At 37.6% G+C, this 13,636-nt stretch overlaps 1 protein-coding gene across 2 annotated transcripts in view; it reads left to right on the top strand.

Moving 5' to 3' along the window:
• The window catches only part of UBE2Q2 (ubiquitin conjugating enzyme E2 Q2), a 54,182-nt gene that overhangs the window by 13,828 nt on the left and 26,718 nt on the right, over nucleotides 1-13,636 (top strand). For both annotated transcript variants that reach the window (XM_049811948.1, XM_049811947.1), the window contains exons 2-4: nucleotides 4,060-4,164; nucleotides 11,672-11,776; nucleotides 13,452-13,508. In XM_049811948.1, the coding sequence (XP_049667905.1) occupies nucleotides 4,060-4,164; nucleotides 11,672-11,776; nucleotides 13,452-13,508 (267 nt within the window). The remainder of the gene's footprint in view (nucleotides 1-4,059; nucleotides 4,165-11,671; nucleotides 11,777-13,451; nucleotides 13,509-13,636) is intronic.

Here is a 13,636-nt window from a genome sequence, read left to right as displayed (position 1 = left end):
GTAAAACAACTGCTATTTTAGGGTTCATCTCATGGAATGTTGTCTTCGTATTTGAGAAGCTTGTGTTCCTTACATGGCATAACAACTCAAACCCATCTCTCCTCTCTATAGGGTGCAGATACGGAAGAAAAAGTTGACTTCATTCTCTCAACAGAATTAGCTCGTGTGAAGTTAGTTGTTTGACCTTACAAACCACAAGCTTAGTTTTTCATTGCATGCTATGTGTTACGAACTCGTGAGCTTGCTTTATCTCAAGATCAGAATGTTTGAAGTTTGTATGTGAATTCTGTATTTCAAAATACAGTGACTCATATCCGCGTGAAACTCAGCTGTTCCAAAAATATGGATTACTTATAGATCTAGAGAAACTTAGTGCCATTTATGTTTTTTAAGTTAAATGAACATATTTATTGGTAAGTCTGAAGAATTAAAAAATGTTGCAACAAACTGGAAGTTTGAACTTGTATTTTAATATTAAGCATCTGTTGTGAAAAAGTTGGGATATGCAATTAAATATCCATATTCTAAAATTTGAAGTCTTTTCTGATAGAGTTGAGTGAATATACTTACACACTGTTTAAGAAAAGCCTTTCTGATAAATGCATTGTTCCCATTCATGTTTCAAAAGCTAAAGCAGACTAAAAATTTGAATATTTAATCATTTTGGGGGTGTAGTAATTCGTATGTACTATACACTAATAATGCAGGCAGTATCAAATCCCAGTATGTTTTCTCACATACAGCAGGACTTGCTTTCATTGCAAAAAATGGAATGAGTTGGAAGGAGAGCAAAGAATGAGGAAGGACTGTCATTCAGTGCAGAAGGCATCAGCATGTTCACGTAGCCACTGTAATGTATTTAAACACATAGTGGGTTTGCTTGATCATCAAATCTGAACTATCAGTCATGTCACTGTCTGACAAAGGACTTGTTGCAGGTTTTTTTGAGGACATTTTTGTATAGCCCCGCCCCCGACTGGGATAGATACTGTTTGCAACCAACAAATGTTCTGCTGTGGGTTTGTTCATTAAATCCTTCTGGTGGAGAAAGGAGAGATGAATTTGGCAGAAAAGAAGAATATAGACAGTGAAGAATTGAACTACAGTCTGTAAGCAGTCTTCAGATTCCAGATACGGTTTAGAAAAGTGGACTGACAGACGTTTATCTTCTATAAGTCATTGCAATTAATAGACTTGCTTAGACCTGGACTAACATAACAAATGCTTAATTTAAAAAAAAAAAAAAAAAAAAAGCCAAAAATACTTGTTAGGAGAATGTGCATACACAGTCCAAATGTTGACTGTATCTGGAGAATATTTTTATTCTAATGAGTCTGAGGATTTTAAGAAGCAGATGGCTTAATGAATCTTGGAAGGGATTTTGCTTTTTCTTTGTATATTCTGATGGGAATGTTGGTGTAATCTAAAGTCAGAGTAGTAGTGTTTACCCAGTTGCCTTTCTCTTAACCTAATGAGCTGGACAGAGAAGTTCAGGTCTCAAAAATCACCGTTTCAGACAAGTGTTTGGGCAGTAGGTCCACAGTAGAATCTCCCTTCTGATATTCCCCACTATGTGTAAAGATCCAGTGAGCAGTATGAAAGTCTTGCGGTAAAAATATTGCTCTGTTGCAGAAGACTTTATAGGTAGCTTGTATGTTACTAAAAATGAGTGACATGTTATCAGTACAAAACCTAGAATATCTTTAATGAAATGTAGCTCCTAAAAATAATAGTTTGGGAACACAATGGCAGCTGAGAATTCAACCTTGTTTCTCCAGCAGTGTTAGTGGTTAGTCTTTCAAGAGTGTCTTAAGTGAAACTGAGGAGAAAATACACTTTTCCAAGGTACTGTATTTGGTAAAGGAAGAAAGTGATTAAACCACACATAATTACCCATCTGTTTGCCTTCCTTAGCCTTAAAATCTTGGCAAGCTGAGCACTGGACTTTCTTGACATGCATTTGAGATGTTAGGCCTTACTTAATCAAGAATAGATATTCTAAGGTCTCTGCTTTATGTATGGTATGCTTTGAAGTAAAGCTGAAAGATGTAAACAGTTTGTCTTTTCATAAAGGTACTAGGAATATCATGTATTCTTCTAAGGTATTTTTAGCTGTGATTTAAAAAAAATATATATAAACTTGGTTGGGGGGATTGAGCTTTTTAAAAAAAGTTTATGCAAAAGTGTCAGTTTACAGGTGGGAATCTTAGACCTCTGGAGCTAGAACTTCCCTTGAGTATGCTGCCAGGTGAGAACTCTGCTCTGATAGTCTGTTTTGCCAAAGCTGATTTCCTTTATCTAATCACATGGCTTCTTTTATGAGGTTAAGTGCTTCAGCTAGAAGGTCAGTTAGGAAGTAAGCTTTGTATTATTAAAAGCCAATTCTAACATGCTTGTATTTTTCTCCAGTTTTCAAATGGGTAGTGTTCTGTATCCTGATAAGCCCGGTATTTTTGAAAAGACAGAAGATTGTCTAAGTTAGGAAGGTCTGGGTTTTTCTTTTGGGACTTGTTCTTTGAGAGCTTGCTAAGGCTAAATTTGCTTGGGAATCGCTAAAGACCAGACAGCAACACCGACAGATAGGTGTGATGTCTTCCTCCTGTGAAACTTCTTACTGCTTGAAAACTATAAAGCAAAAAAATACACAATGCAATCAAGAAAGAGTGTAAATTTGTAAGCATAGTGCATATTTTGGAGTCACCTATTAGAGTAGCAGTAGGAACCTTGAATATTAAGTGTTGAAGAATAAAGCATGATTTGCTGTCTCTGGAATGAGAAATATGGAATTCTTCCTTTTAAAGTTCAGTGAGAGAAGTGAATGAAAATTCCCTCATATTCTTTTGTAAGACCTGGGAATATGAAGATAGTATCTGGGTGATGAAACTGAGGTTCAGCAATTTGCCCTCAGCTACTAGAATTTAATTGAATGGGTGAGAAGTGGAGAACACCTTAAATAACTAAAACAAAACAAAAAAACCCCAAGCATGTCAATGGTATGAAGGGGTACTTACTGTTGAGTTGGAAGCTATGTGGTTTCCTCCATCCTCGCAATGTTACCAAACCTGTGTTGGGAAAAAATTGGAATTGCTTTTTGAAACATCTAAAGGAGAGGCAAAGGACTTCTGTTTACCTTTTTGTAGCAAGGGTCTTTCTAGCACCTTTTGAAGGGCTGCATGCTGTGCCAGCTTAGTGACAGAAAAATCACTTGTCATGGATAGTTTGAGCGGTTGTGGGCCACGTCTATTCCATGCGTTGTATATGCCCTAACCACAATGTGTTCTGGAAAATCAAGTACACTTCCAATCCTGTGAACCCATTTGAATCTCACTGTCACTAGGATGTGTTTTGGCACCTGCCTAACAGCTGTAGGACTGTTGGTGGAAAAAAATTATTCTGTAAGCTTTCTTGATAGGGTTGTATGCAATATATTGTCTAACAAAGTTTTCAATAGCGGAAAGTCCTCTATAAGGCTTGATGGTACAAAGATAAAATTGTAGATTTTTGGCATCGTGATCTGCCCATTATCTTGTCCTCTGAGGCAGGAGACTTTAGCTATGTTGCTTCAGTCTGAGGGCTAGTGCTAGAACAGTTTGAATAATTCTGGTTGAGGAGAATAATCCTGGCTGTTGCTTTCACAGCTTTTATTTGGAAGAATCTGTATTCTTATGAAAAATTAGCATTGATGTAGTTTTATTCTTTGACATGTACTACTTGTGATTCCATTTTTTGGTAATGATAACCTGCACTGCATTTCTAAATTTCTCCCTCCTGCTCCAGCTGCACCCAGGGCTTTAAATTTTTCAGCACTGTTACTTCATAATGTCCATCATCTGATCAATAGAACGAAACACTAGAAGAAGCAGTTGGCTGGATTTCTTTCAACTTCTCTTGTGTTGCCTAAAAATGCTGTTAAAAGCTTCTATGTTATCTGACTTAGAGTAAGATAAAAGGTGATGTTAATACTTCGTTGTGAAATTTTTTGGGTGAATGAATTTTAAAAGCTTTATGGGTTATTTGTTTGTTTATTTGTTGGGTCTTTTGTGTTACTTTTTTTGACAGGAGTCTTACCCCTCTTCATCACCAATATGGTTTGTAGAATCAGATGACCCGAACCTGACTTCAGTCTTAGAGCGCTTAGAAGATATTAAGAAGAGCAATACTCTGGTGAGCAAGTGTTTTCGTTGTTTTGGGTGTTTATTTGGTTTTGGTTGTTAATTTAGCTTTGTGACATGAACAAACAATTAAATTAGTTCAATTTGGGGGTTATTTAGGTTTTTTTGTAAACACAAGTGTCTCTTCCAAAAACATGTGAACTACAAGTAATCCAAAAGATTTGGGGCAAGGAGGAGATGACTTAAATGCTTGCTCTTTAAAACAAGTTAAGTTTCAGCCCCAGTAATTACAGTTTGAAGTTTTCTGAAAATAATGTGACAGTGAAATGCATGAGAACTTTAAACTACTGAATAAAACTGCTCTTCTAGAGTTTTCTTTGCACAGCGATTGATTATGGAGGCAAAAGCTGTGTGTTTTTGAGAATGTGTATTCTCCAAAATATGGCTATAATGGTAACTAATACAAAGAATTCTTGGTTTCAGTGAAGACTTGACCTGATAGCTTCTAGTTCATCAGAATGTTCCTTAGCTAGTGATAAGTTTCAACAGTGTTGTGACTTTGGATGATTGTTATTTAAAGAAAAATCTTTGCACAGATTCTAGTGGTAGTTTTGTATTTCAGAAGACTATCAGGCATTATATGTCACTTGAGTACCCTTTTGATGTAGTGATAAGAGCTGTGTGTGTATGTATATATACATATATAAAAATTAACTTCCCATTTGTCATGGTTTAACCCTAGCCAGCAGCTAAGCACCACGAAGCTGCTCACTCACTTCCCCTCCACCCAGGAGGATGGAGGAGAGAGTTGGGGGGGAAAAAAACCCCCTGAAGTAAAACTCGTGGGTTGAGATACGAACAGTTTAAAATAATAATGATAATAATAACAATAATAAAATGGCAATAGTAGTAATAAAAGGATTGGAATATACAAGTGATGCACAATGCAATTGCTCACCACTTGCCAACTGATGCCCAGTTAGTACCCAAGCAGCAATCCACCCCTCCTGGCCAACTCCCCCCAGTTTATATACTGGGCATGATGTCACACGGTATGGAATATAGCTTTGGCCAGTTTGGGTCAGCATCCTGGCTGTGTCCCCTTCCAACTTCTTGTGCCCCTCCAGACTTCTTGCTGGCTGGGCGCGAGAAGCTGAAAAGTCCTTGACTTAGTCTAAACACTACTTAACACACTGACGTCTTCAGTTGTTGCTATCAACGTTATTTTCATACTAAATCCAAAATATAACACTCCACCAGCTACTAGAAAGAAAATTAACTATATCCCAGCCAAAACCAGGACGTCATTCTATGCAGGAAAGTAAGTGTCCTTGAATATTGCTTGGAGATAAATTTCAGTACAAATGTACTTTGTTCCACAAACAGCAGTCTTGCAGCCTGCTGACAAATTCAGTGATTTAAAGTATTGTTTTTCCTCTCCAAATTCAACTTTATGGCTATTAAATAGCCCTTAAGGATGGTCTTTATTAACGGATTATTTTAACATTTTTTGTTTATTTTTGTGTACTGCAATGCATGCATGTATGTGGTGCATACAAAACAAATCAGTCTACAGAATACTGCTTGTTGCATGGATTAAGTGCTGGCCTTAGTATTTGCCTGGTTTTGGAAAAATTGGGAATGTTCTTTTTCAGGAAATCATTTACCTGTAATGTTTACTGGGATAATGTTATTCAAGCATACTTGATGTTAAATAAGGATGTGTAAATTTATTTTTCTAAAGAATATTTAGGATGCATTTGACTTCTAGCAGAAATAATCAGAAAACTAGCAAGAAGGTGACAGTCTTCACGGGCCTTGCCATGATTAAAAACAAAGGGGCATTGCAGAGGAACACGAGCATTTTAGTCTATTATGCTGGATCTGATTAGAGGGGAGACATATATCAGTTGTGTATTTTCTTCTTAAAACCTAAACTCTAGACTAAACTACATTTAGAAGAATGTTACAGATCTCTTAGTCTTTGTGACTTCTGCATAGAAAGACATACAACAGTATAGCAGCAGAAAATGTGGCCAAATCAACTTTTTTCTTAAATACCCTCTTTGAAGGTTGTCCAGCTTGAAGCTGGTGTAGCTAGTAGTTTCAGACTAAAGGTTTTAAACAAGATATTTCCTATGTTTAACTACCTACAGGTTTGCTTGCAATAAGGTAGAAAGCTTTATTGCAAACATGCATAGGACTTGCTGTGCTGAATTGCATTATGCACATAGACTGCTTATGTGTGTTGTAAGAAAACAGCTTCTGATATCAAGATTGTACTTGCCCATGTAAAAGCTGATGGGTTGATGTAATAGACACCTGTGGATGGCCCATTGGTTTCTCGGGAATCCACCCCACATTATGTTATGCCAAGATGAAGACAAATGGGAGTGGTTGAAGAGGCAAATACTTACACTACAAAACCTGACTTCTTTGTTTTGCTCAAAAGGCTTGAGGTTTGTTTTTTCTCCCTACAACTTTTCCTCATGCAAGTCCCTCCCTCCCCTTCAAGGGTGTTGGAGCAAGTCACACACAGACTTCTTGGAGTAGCATAGGAAGGGATAAGGAACTACCGGTAGAAATCCAGAGGCATCTGATTTGTCGTACTGCCTCCTAAAAACTCATGCAGTTCAATTTAGACTTTTAGAATGTTCAAACCAGTTTTCATTTAATTTATTGCAGCTAAAGGATCATATGTGCCATGTTGCTCTAAACTCATAAAGTTATTGAACATTCAAATTTTGAATTGGAAATTGCATTGGACTTTTCCAGGAGCTCAACTGAGCACAGCGAACATGTGCTAAAAGCACTGCTAGCATATGTACCCTAATTTAGCGTTCTTTGGTATTACTCTGCCCTTTCTACTTGATTTGTAACTTTTGACAGTTATCAGCTGTTTGGGAAACTGAAGAACATGCTCTTCAGGCATAAAAGTTTGACAGGTCTATGTATATGGTAGCCTTGTCATTTGACATGGTAAAAGAAAAACTGTTTTACTGAGTTAAAATCATGCACGTCTCCTGGAAAATCTTCTGTGGGTCTGAAATAGTGTTACTTACCTTGGCATCAGCATGGTGCTTTTTGTTATGCAAATTTGTCAAAACACTAAAAATGTTGAAAGATTAAGAACATGATCAGCATAGATAGCATTAGGTTTGGAGGCTTTAGCTGCTCAACTGTTCATATTGAACAAGTTCCAGTCAGCAGATGAAAGGGCTACAGAATTCTCTCTGATCCCTAGTGTCTCCTGAATTGCTTTTCAGATCCTGAAAATCAGCATTACATTAGATTTGGTGGGTAGCTGAAACTGACAGCTGCCTTCTAGTGGTTGTACCATGCAAAAGATAATTTTGTTGTTCTGTTTAATACTTCAATTTCTTAAATTACTTCAATTATGTTCAATACTTCAATTTCATTGTTCTGTTTTAATATAATGAAAGTTACAGTTGCAAGTCTAAAGTCTCAAACGTTCCTTCATGGGTTATTAAATATAACTATACATGATTTGGAGGTTTGCTTTTTAAAGACAGTAGTGAAATGGACTTAAATTCAGACGGGCAGCTTTAATTCTCACACTCTGCAAACCTTGAGGGCTTAAACTTGCATGGAAGACGTCAAAAGTATAGAATTCCTGGCATAAGTATGTGTACAACGTGGATAAGCTGCTATCCCTAAGCACACTGCTTCTGTATTAAGAATTTAGTTTTAGTCACACATGATGGCATTTCAGGAAAGAATGTTGGCTCTTGCAAACTACCAATGCAGCAGCAACTAATTATGCATTGGGGGTTATAAAGACAAAATGCAGGAAGAAGCTTTAATGTACTTTCTGAAACTGCTGAAGGCTGCTGAATGTGCATGAGGCCAGTTACTGTCGCAGACCACCTGATAGCTAAGTAGTGGCCACACTCCAAATGACAGCTATTTCTTCCCTCTGTTTCCTCTTCTATCCTTCTTCAGGAGTTTCCTTCAATGGTAGGCTAACACTTAGCAATTACTTCATTTTTATATAGATATAGTGTGTGTGTATATATATGCAGATGGATACCTATAGAAGAATGTGTATACTTGCACTGTACTTTTTAAGTCCATGTTTCTTGGTAATCAGAAAACAAGGTGCTTCATAGTGAACCCAGCAGTATATTAATATCATTAAAGGTATCCTAAAGTTGTTAATGCTTTCATCTTCCATTAGAAAGATCTCTTCATGCATAAAAAGGCCTCCTAATGTAGGATAGGTTTCAGAAAAATTGTTCTAAACCATTTTCAGGTTTGTAAGATGTTAACACAGGAAGCAAAAAAATTCTAAGAGGTATTTTTGTGTTCTAAAACAGCATTATGGTGTCCGTAAGAACTACCAACTTCTCAGAACTCCTGAAGCATTAGAAGTTGTATTATGGATGTATAAGTTATTTTTATATTTTGCGATTATTTTTATATTAATTATAATCAGTATCATTAATTTATAAATTTGACATTGTGTTTGGTCACTTGAGCATTTACCTTATGCAGACTATTTACATTTTTCCTTTAGTACCCTGTGGATTATGCATTCTAGTTGCTGTTTAGTTTCTGCTTGAGGCAGTTTGTATTCCAGGGAAACTATTGGTATACTGATAGCCCACTCTTCTTCATAGCAGCAAAGTGTGTGTTAAGCATTCATTTTACATTAGCCAAGTATGTGAAGTTAGCCTGAAAATATATTTAAATTATTAATACATGGCAGAAATCTGCTATCCCTTTTGATACAGTCTATTCATATACCATTAACACATAACAAATCATGCTAGGCCAGGCTCAGAGCAGGGGGTTGGATCAGATGACTTCCAGACATGCCTTTCAGCCCAAATTATCCTATGATTTTTCATACCTATGAGCAGAGCATAAGGGATAATGGTGATGGTGATCCGTGGCAGAAGGATCAAGGGTATGAAATGAATTCCTGAGGAGGAAAAACATAGTAATGAGGAAGAAGGGTTGTAGAGGTGCGATCAGCTTCTCACTCTGCCACCACCTTTGCAGATTGTAGAAACTAATGTCAAGTAAAATATCTTGGCTATAGAAATGAGACTGCAGTTTGACAGTTGCATTAAGCTAACCCTGAAGTGTAGACTGCTGCCAAGGAATGGGGTTCTTGCTCTCAGCTGCATGTTCCTGCCTCCCCCTTTATGGTGAAATTGGTGCTTATGTTCTGCAGCACATCAGGAATTGATCTGCCACGAAGCTTGTAAGCTGCTGTATGGTTGTGTCATCTCTGGTGCCAGTGCAAATGAGAAGGTGAAAATGTGCTGATGGAGGCAGGGAGACACCTCTTCAAGCACAGCCACTGTGTAATTTGGTCCAGGTTGTGCCAGCAGTTTGTTGCTTCGAGAGTGCTTGTGTACCTTGCAGTAGTGCTGTGTTCAGAATGAAGTGAGAGAAGCTTACAGTGTGTTAGGTCCTGGCTGTAAAGATTCCTTCTGAATTTCAACTCGGGTGACAGGACTTCTCATGAAGACGATGGGGAGCGGAGGGAGCAGGAAGCAGTTCTTAACTCTCTTCCCAGACCTTACTGTCTCTGTCTGTAAAGACACATATAATATTGTGTTCATCTGCTTTTCCAAGCTTTGGACCAGCCAAATCCTGGTGGTGGTATTCTTCCCCCACCATTTAGATTTTTTGTATGCTTCATAACAGATGTAAACATGGCTTTACATAGCTACATGAGAAAAATTACAATTCCTGAAACTTTATAGTTTATGCTTCAACTCTCCATGAAGCAGTGTTGTTTGTGAGGAGAAAATTTTTTTCTCAACGAAATGTGTAGCACTGCAACTTTAAGCATCTTACAAATATTGAGAATAATAGTTCTAAGATCTGTGATTTTGTCTACCGAGTAACTTTGATTAACCTGCTTTCTGCCTGCTAAAAGGTTTCCTGATATTTCAGACATCCAGGAAGTTTCGAACAGGTGTAGAGTCTTAACACTGGTGAAAAATGTGATTGTTACAGAAAGCTTCTGGCAACATAAACTACCACATCTCATGTATATACTCACAAGAGATGTGTTGCTGATACACCAGTTCTTTTGCTGTCATCTGCTTTATTTTTGAGTTAAGGATGAATGTCATGAATGATGGAGAAACAGTAAACATGGTGCGATAGGAGAGATTGTTATTAATTCTTGTAATGCAGGCTGGTATGTCAGTTCATGGCCTCCGATGAATAAATAACATTGCTATTAAACGGGAATGTTAATTTCTACTGAAGTAAGGAAAAGCGCTGAAGCTTTCCAATAGCATAAGGGCCACATTTGCTTATCAATGCTAGTGATTTGGGCTTGGAAATGAGTTCTTAACACTGCAGAGGATGAATTTTCACTTGCAGTAGGGTAAGGTAAGAGCATTTAAACTGGCCTGTAGCAAGGCTTTAGACATGTAGAATATTTTGGAGTGCCTAGATTTTTCTGAAGTACCTTAATTTATTGTATATTTTAAGAAATACAGTATGCAAACACCAAATAGTGTTGTAGAGGTATCATTCTTTCAGGATGATGTGGTCAATGCTATACCTTGGGTGAGGCCACATTGCCTGAGTCTCCCTCCTTCATGGAGAGATTCTTAAAGGAGAGTGGAGGTTGCTGCTCTAAGCTTTAACTACTAGTGGTGCTGAAGGTTTTGTGTACAGAAATGGCTGTCTTGCACACTGCCTTCTACAAGTGGCAAGACAAACTCCCATTGGTATGTGGAAGAGTCATCCAGTCTTCTATGGTCTTGGCCTTAACTAGGACTCTGAGGCTGCCTAGAGAAAGTTAACAGCTATGGAAATTCACTTAATTAGCGTGGTGGTCAAGAAGCAAATTTAATGTTTCTCTGTTTCTGCAGAACTAAATTTATTTTCTGGATAGCATTACAGTGAGTGAAAGGTGTTCCATATTTTGCAGTTAACAGAATGCCGTCAATGTAATGCTGAAAGCTGGAAACAGAAATCGGTGATAGTAACAGATTGTGCCTCAACTTGATACAAGATAGGGCAAGCAGACTACTTGGGCTCTAGCTCAGAGACTAGCTAGTTTCTATGCCTTGTACAGCATTTGTCTTGCCTCTAGTGCCTCACTGGTATGTCCCTAGGAAGGGATTCAGGATGTGGAAAATCAGACTGTTCCTCCTTGCTTTTTTGAAGACCTGATTCTTTAACCTAGGAAATCGGAATGGGCAATCTTGTCTCATGAAATATGACCATTTGATTCTCCCCTAGTGATCTGTGGCTGATACGCCTATGCCTGGAATGGATGGTGCTGCTAGAGCACATTATTCTTTTGCTCATGGCGTTCTTCACTTGACATGAGGAGAATGGGAGCCATCTTTGACTTGCCATGTCCTTGGTTTCCCATTGTGGGGATTTTATTACAATGACTACAGAGCAAAAGAGCGTTCTTTAAAACTTTATTCCAGTGCGTGCAGTTTTAAGTGCTCTACACTGACCGAAAGTTCAGTACCGACATGTGAAGAAAATTGAAAATATATTGTTCTGTGCTTTGGTTTAAATAGACATTTCCATGTTTTCTTTTTTTATAGCTTCTTCAACAGCTGAAGCGATTAATATGTGACCTCTGCAGATTATATAATCTTCCTCAGCACCCAGATGTTGAAATGTTAGATCAGCCATTACCAGCTGGACAGGTAAATTAAAAAGCTGTGGAGACCTCCTTTTGACAATGAAGGAGCTGTTTTTTCAACTCCAAGAAACAAGATGGTGGGAATGATTAAACCTTGTGTAAGCCAGAACTGAGATATGAAGCACTGTTGCTTTATGGTGTCCTTGATCTGAATTTTGTTTGCAGAATCCATTTAATGATGGTGCGATACTATTACACAATTTATTTTGGAGTTTCTGTACCATTGAAAGGTGTGTATGTGATACCAGTGCTCTCAGTTTAATTCCCTCCTAAATACTGTTCAAGCCAATCACTGTGCATTCCTACTGCCTTCCAAATTTACTTTTTTCCAAAATGTAAATGTGATTAAACACTGTTGGCTTTTTCTTGAAGAGTATATGTTTTACAGTGTGCACTTGGATGAACTACTATTGATATTTTCCTTCCTCCTCAATCCCTTGCAGAGATATGGGATATCAAGACCATATGCTACTTTGGGTAGGGAGTATCTGAGCTGCCTTGTTTACTGTTTGTGCACTTGACAAATTAAGAGTTGTGAAGGGCTGTGAAATATTCTGGTTAACTAAAATGTTTTGTATTGTGCTGAAAATGGAACTGGTAACTGACAGTAACTGCTTTTTTTTGTATTTTTAATAAGATTATGATATCTTCTTTTGCTTATACATGTTAAGATGAAACGATTTCTAAAAACTCCTGTAGCGTAACAGATGGTTTTCCTGTGGTGACAGTACTATAGTAATAACAAATAACTTGCTTAATTTTGGTCATGTGCCCAGTTGTAATCCTATAGGTCTTTTCTCTCAGCCACCCACATAGCAGTGCAACTGTAAGGCAATAGGTCTGTAATATCAGGAAGTAGCTTTGTTGAAGAGTCTTGCTTATGCTCTAAAACTCAGAAACAAACTCATGGAGTGTTTCTTAGCCAGAAATGTCAGATAATTTGCAAGTTAAATAAGAGTGGCCTTAGTAAGTCAGACCAAGGATCCATCTAGTCCCCTGCATTGTGTACAGCAGTGGCATTCCTCCTTTGCCAAAGGAAGAGTAAGCAGAGGACAAGCATATCAGAATGCTCCCGAGTAGTTCTGCAGCTCAGAATTCCTGAGCTTGAAGTGGTATCTTGAAATGGAAAGCCATAAAAAATGAACTCAATGTATTGTTTTGGTATTTTGTCAAATAATCTAATAACAATGGCTATCTGATGATAGTAGTTGTTGCATAGAAGTTCTAGGTAGTGAGACAAAAATCCATTAAGTTTCAGAGGTCTAACGTTCGTTGGGTTTTTTCTTTTCAGAGGTCTAGCGTGTATATGAATTCTAGTCAGAGCCATGATCTTTTTTCATGGTTAGGAAATCATGAGTTACAATGTGCTTGACTTGCTTATTGCATTTGTCCTTGTCTCGGAATAGGATATCCTTATCTGAATCTTAAGTTTCCACTTAGAGCTTAATGTGAAATTAATTGTGACATTCTGTTTATCTTTGCTTCATGCAAAAATCTCTTCACTGTCATACTCAAGAAAAGCACCTTTGTGTATCTTTCACATTAAACTTCTGTCCTTTGCAGACCTTGATAAGTGTAACTTTCATATATATTGCTTTCTTTTTGATAGTAGACTTTCTGCTTTTGAAAGAAAGGAACATAGGCATAATTTATGCAGAAACCTCATTGTTGTATTGCAGAATGGAACAACAGAAGAAGTTACATCAGAGGAGGAGGAAGAAGAAGATATGGGTGAAGTATGTGTAGATACAAGATTGTTGTCCTAATCTTGTAGAATTCTGGCACGTTGCACTGCAGCGGCTGGCTAATTATTAAGCTAAACTGTAAAATGTAATGTCCCTAGAGTTCAATGGAAAAGGTAATT

The sequence above is a fragment of the Accipiter gentilis genome, chromosome 10 (assembly GCF_929443795.1).
Source record: "Accipiter gentilis chromosome 10, bAccGen1.1, whole genome shotgun sequence".
Taxonomy (NCBI): Eukaryota; Metazoa; Chordata; class Aves; order Accipitriformes; family Accipitridae; genus Astur; species Astur gentilis.
This window is presented reverse-complemented; position numbering and strand designations above follow the sequence as displayed.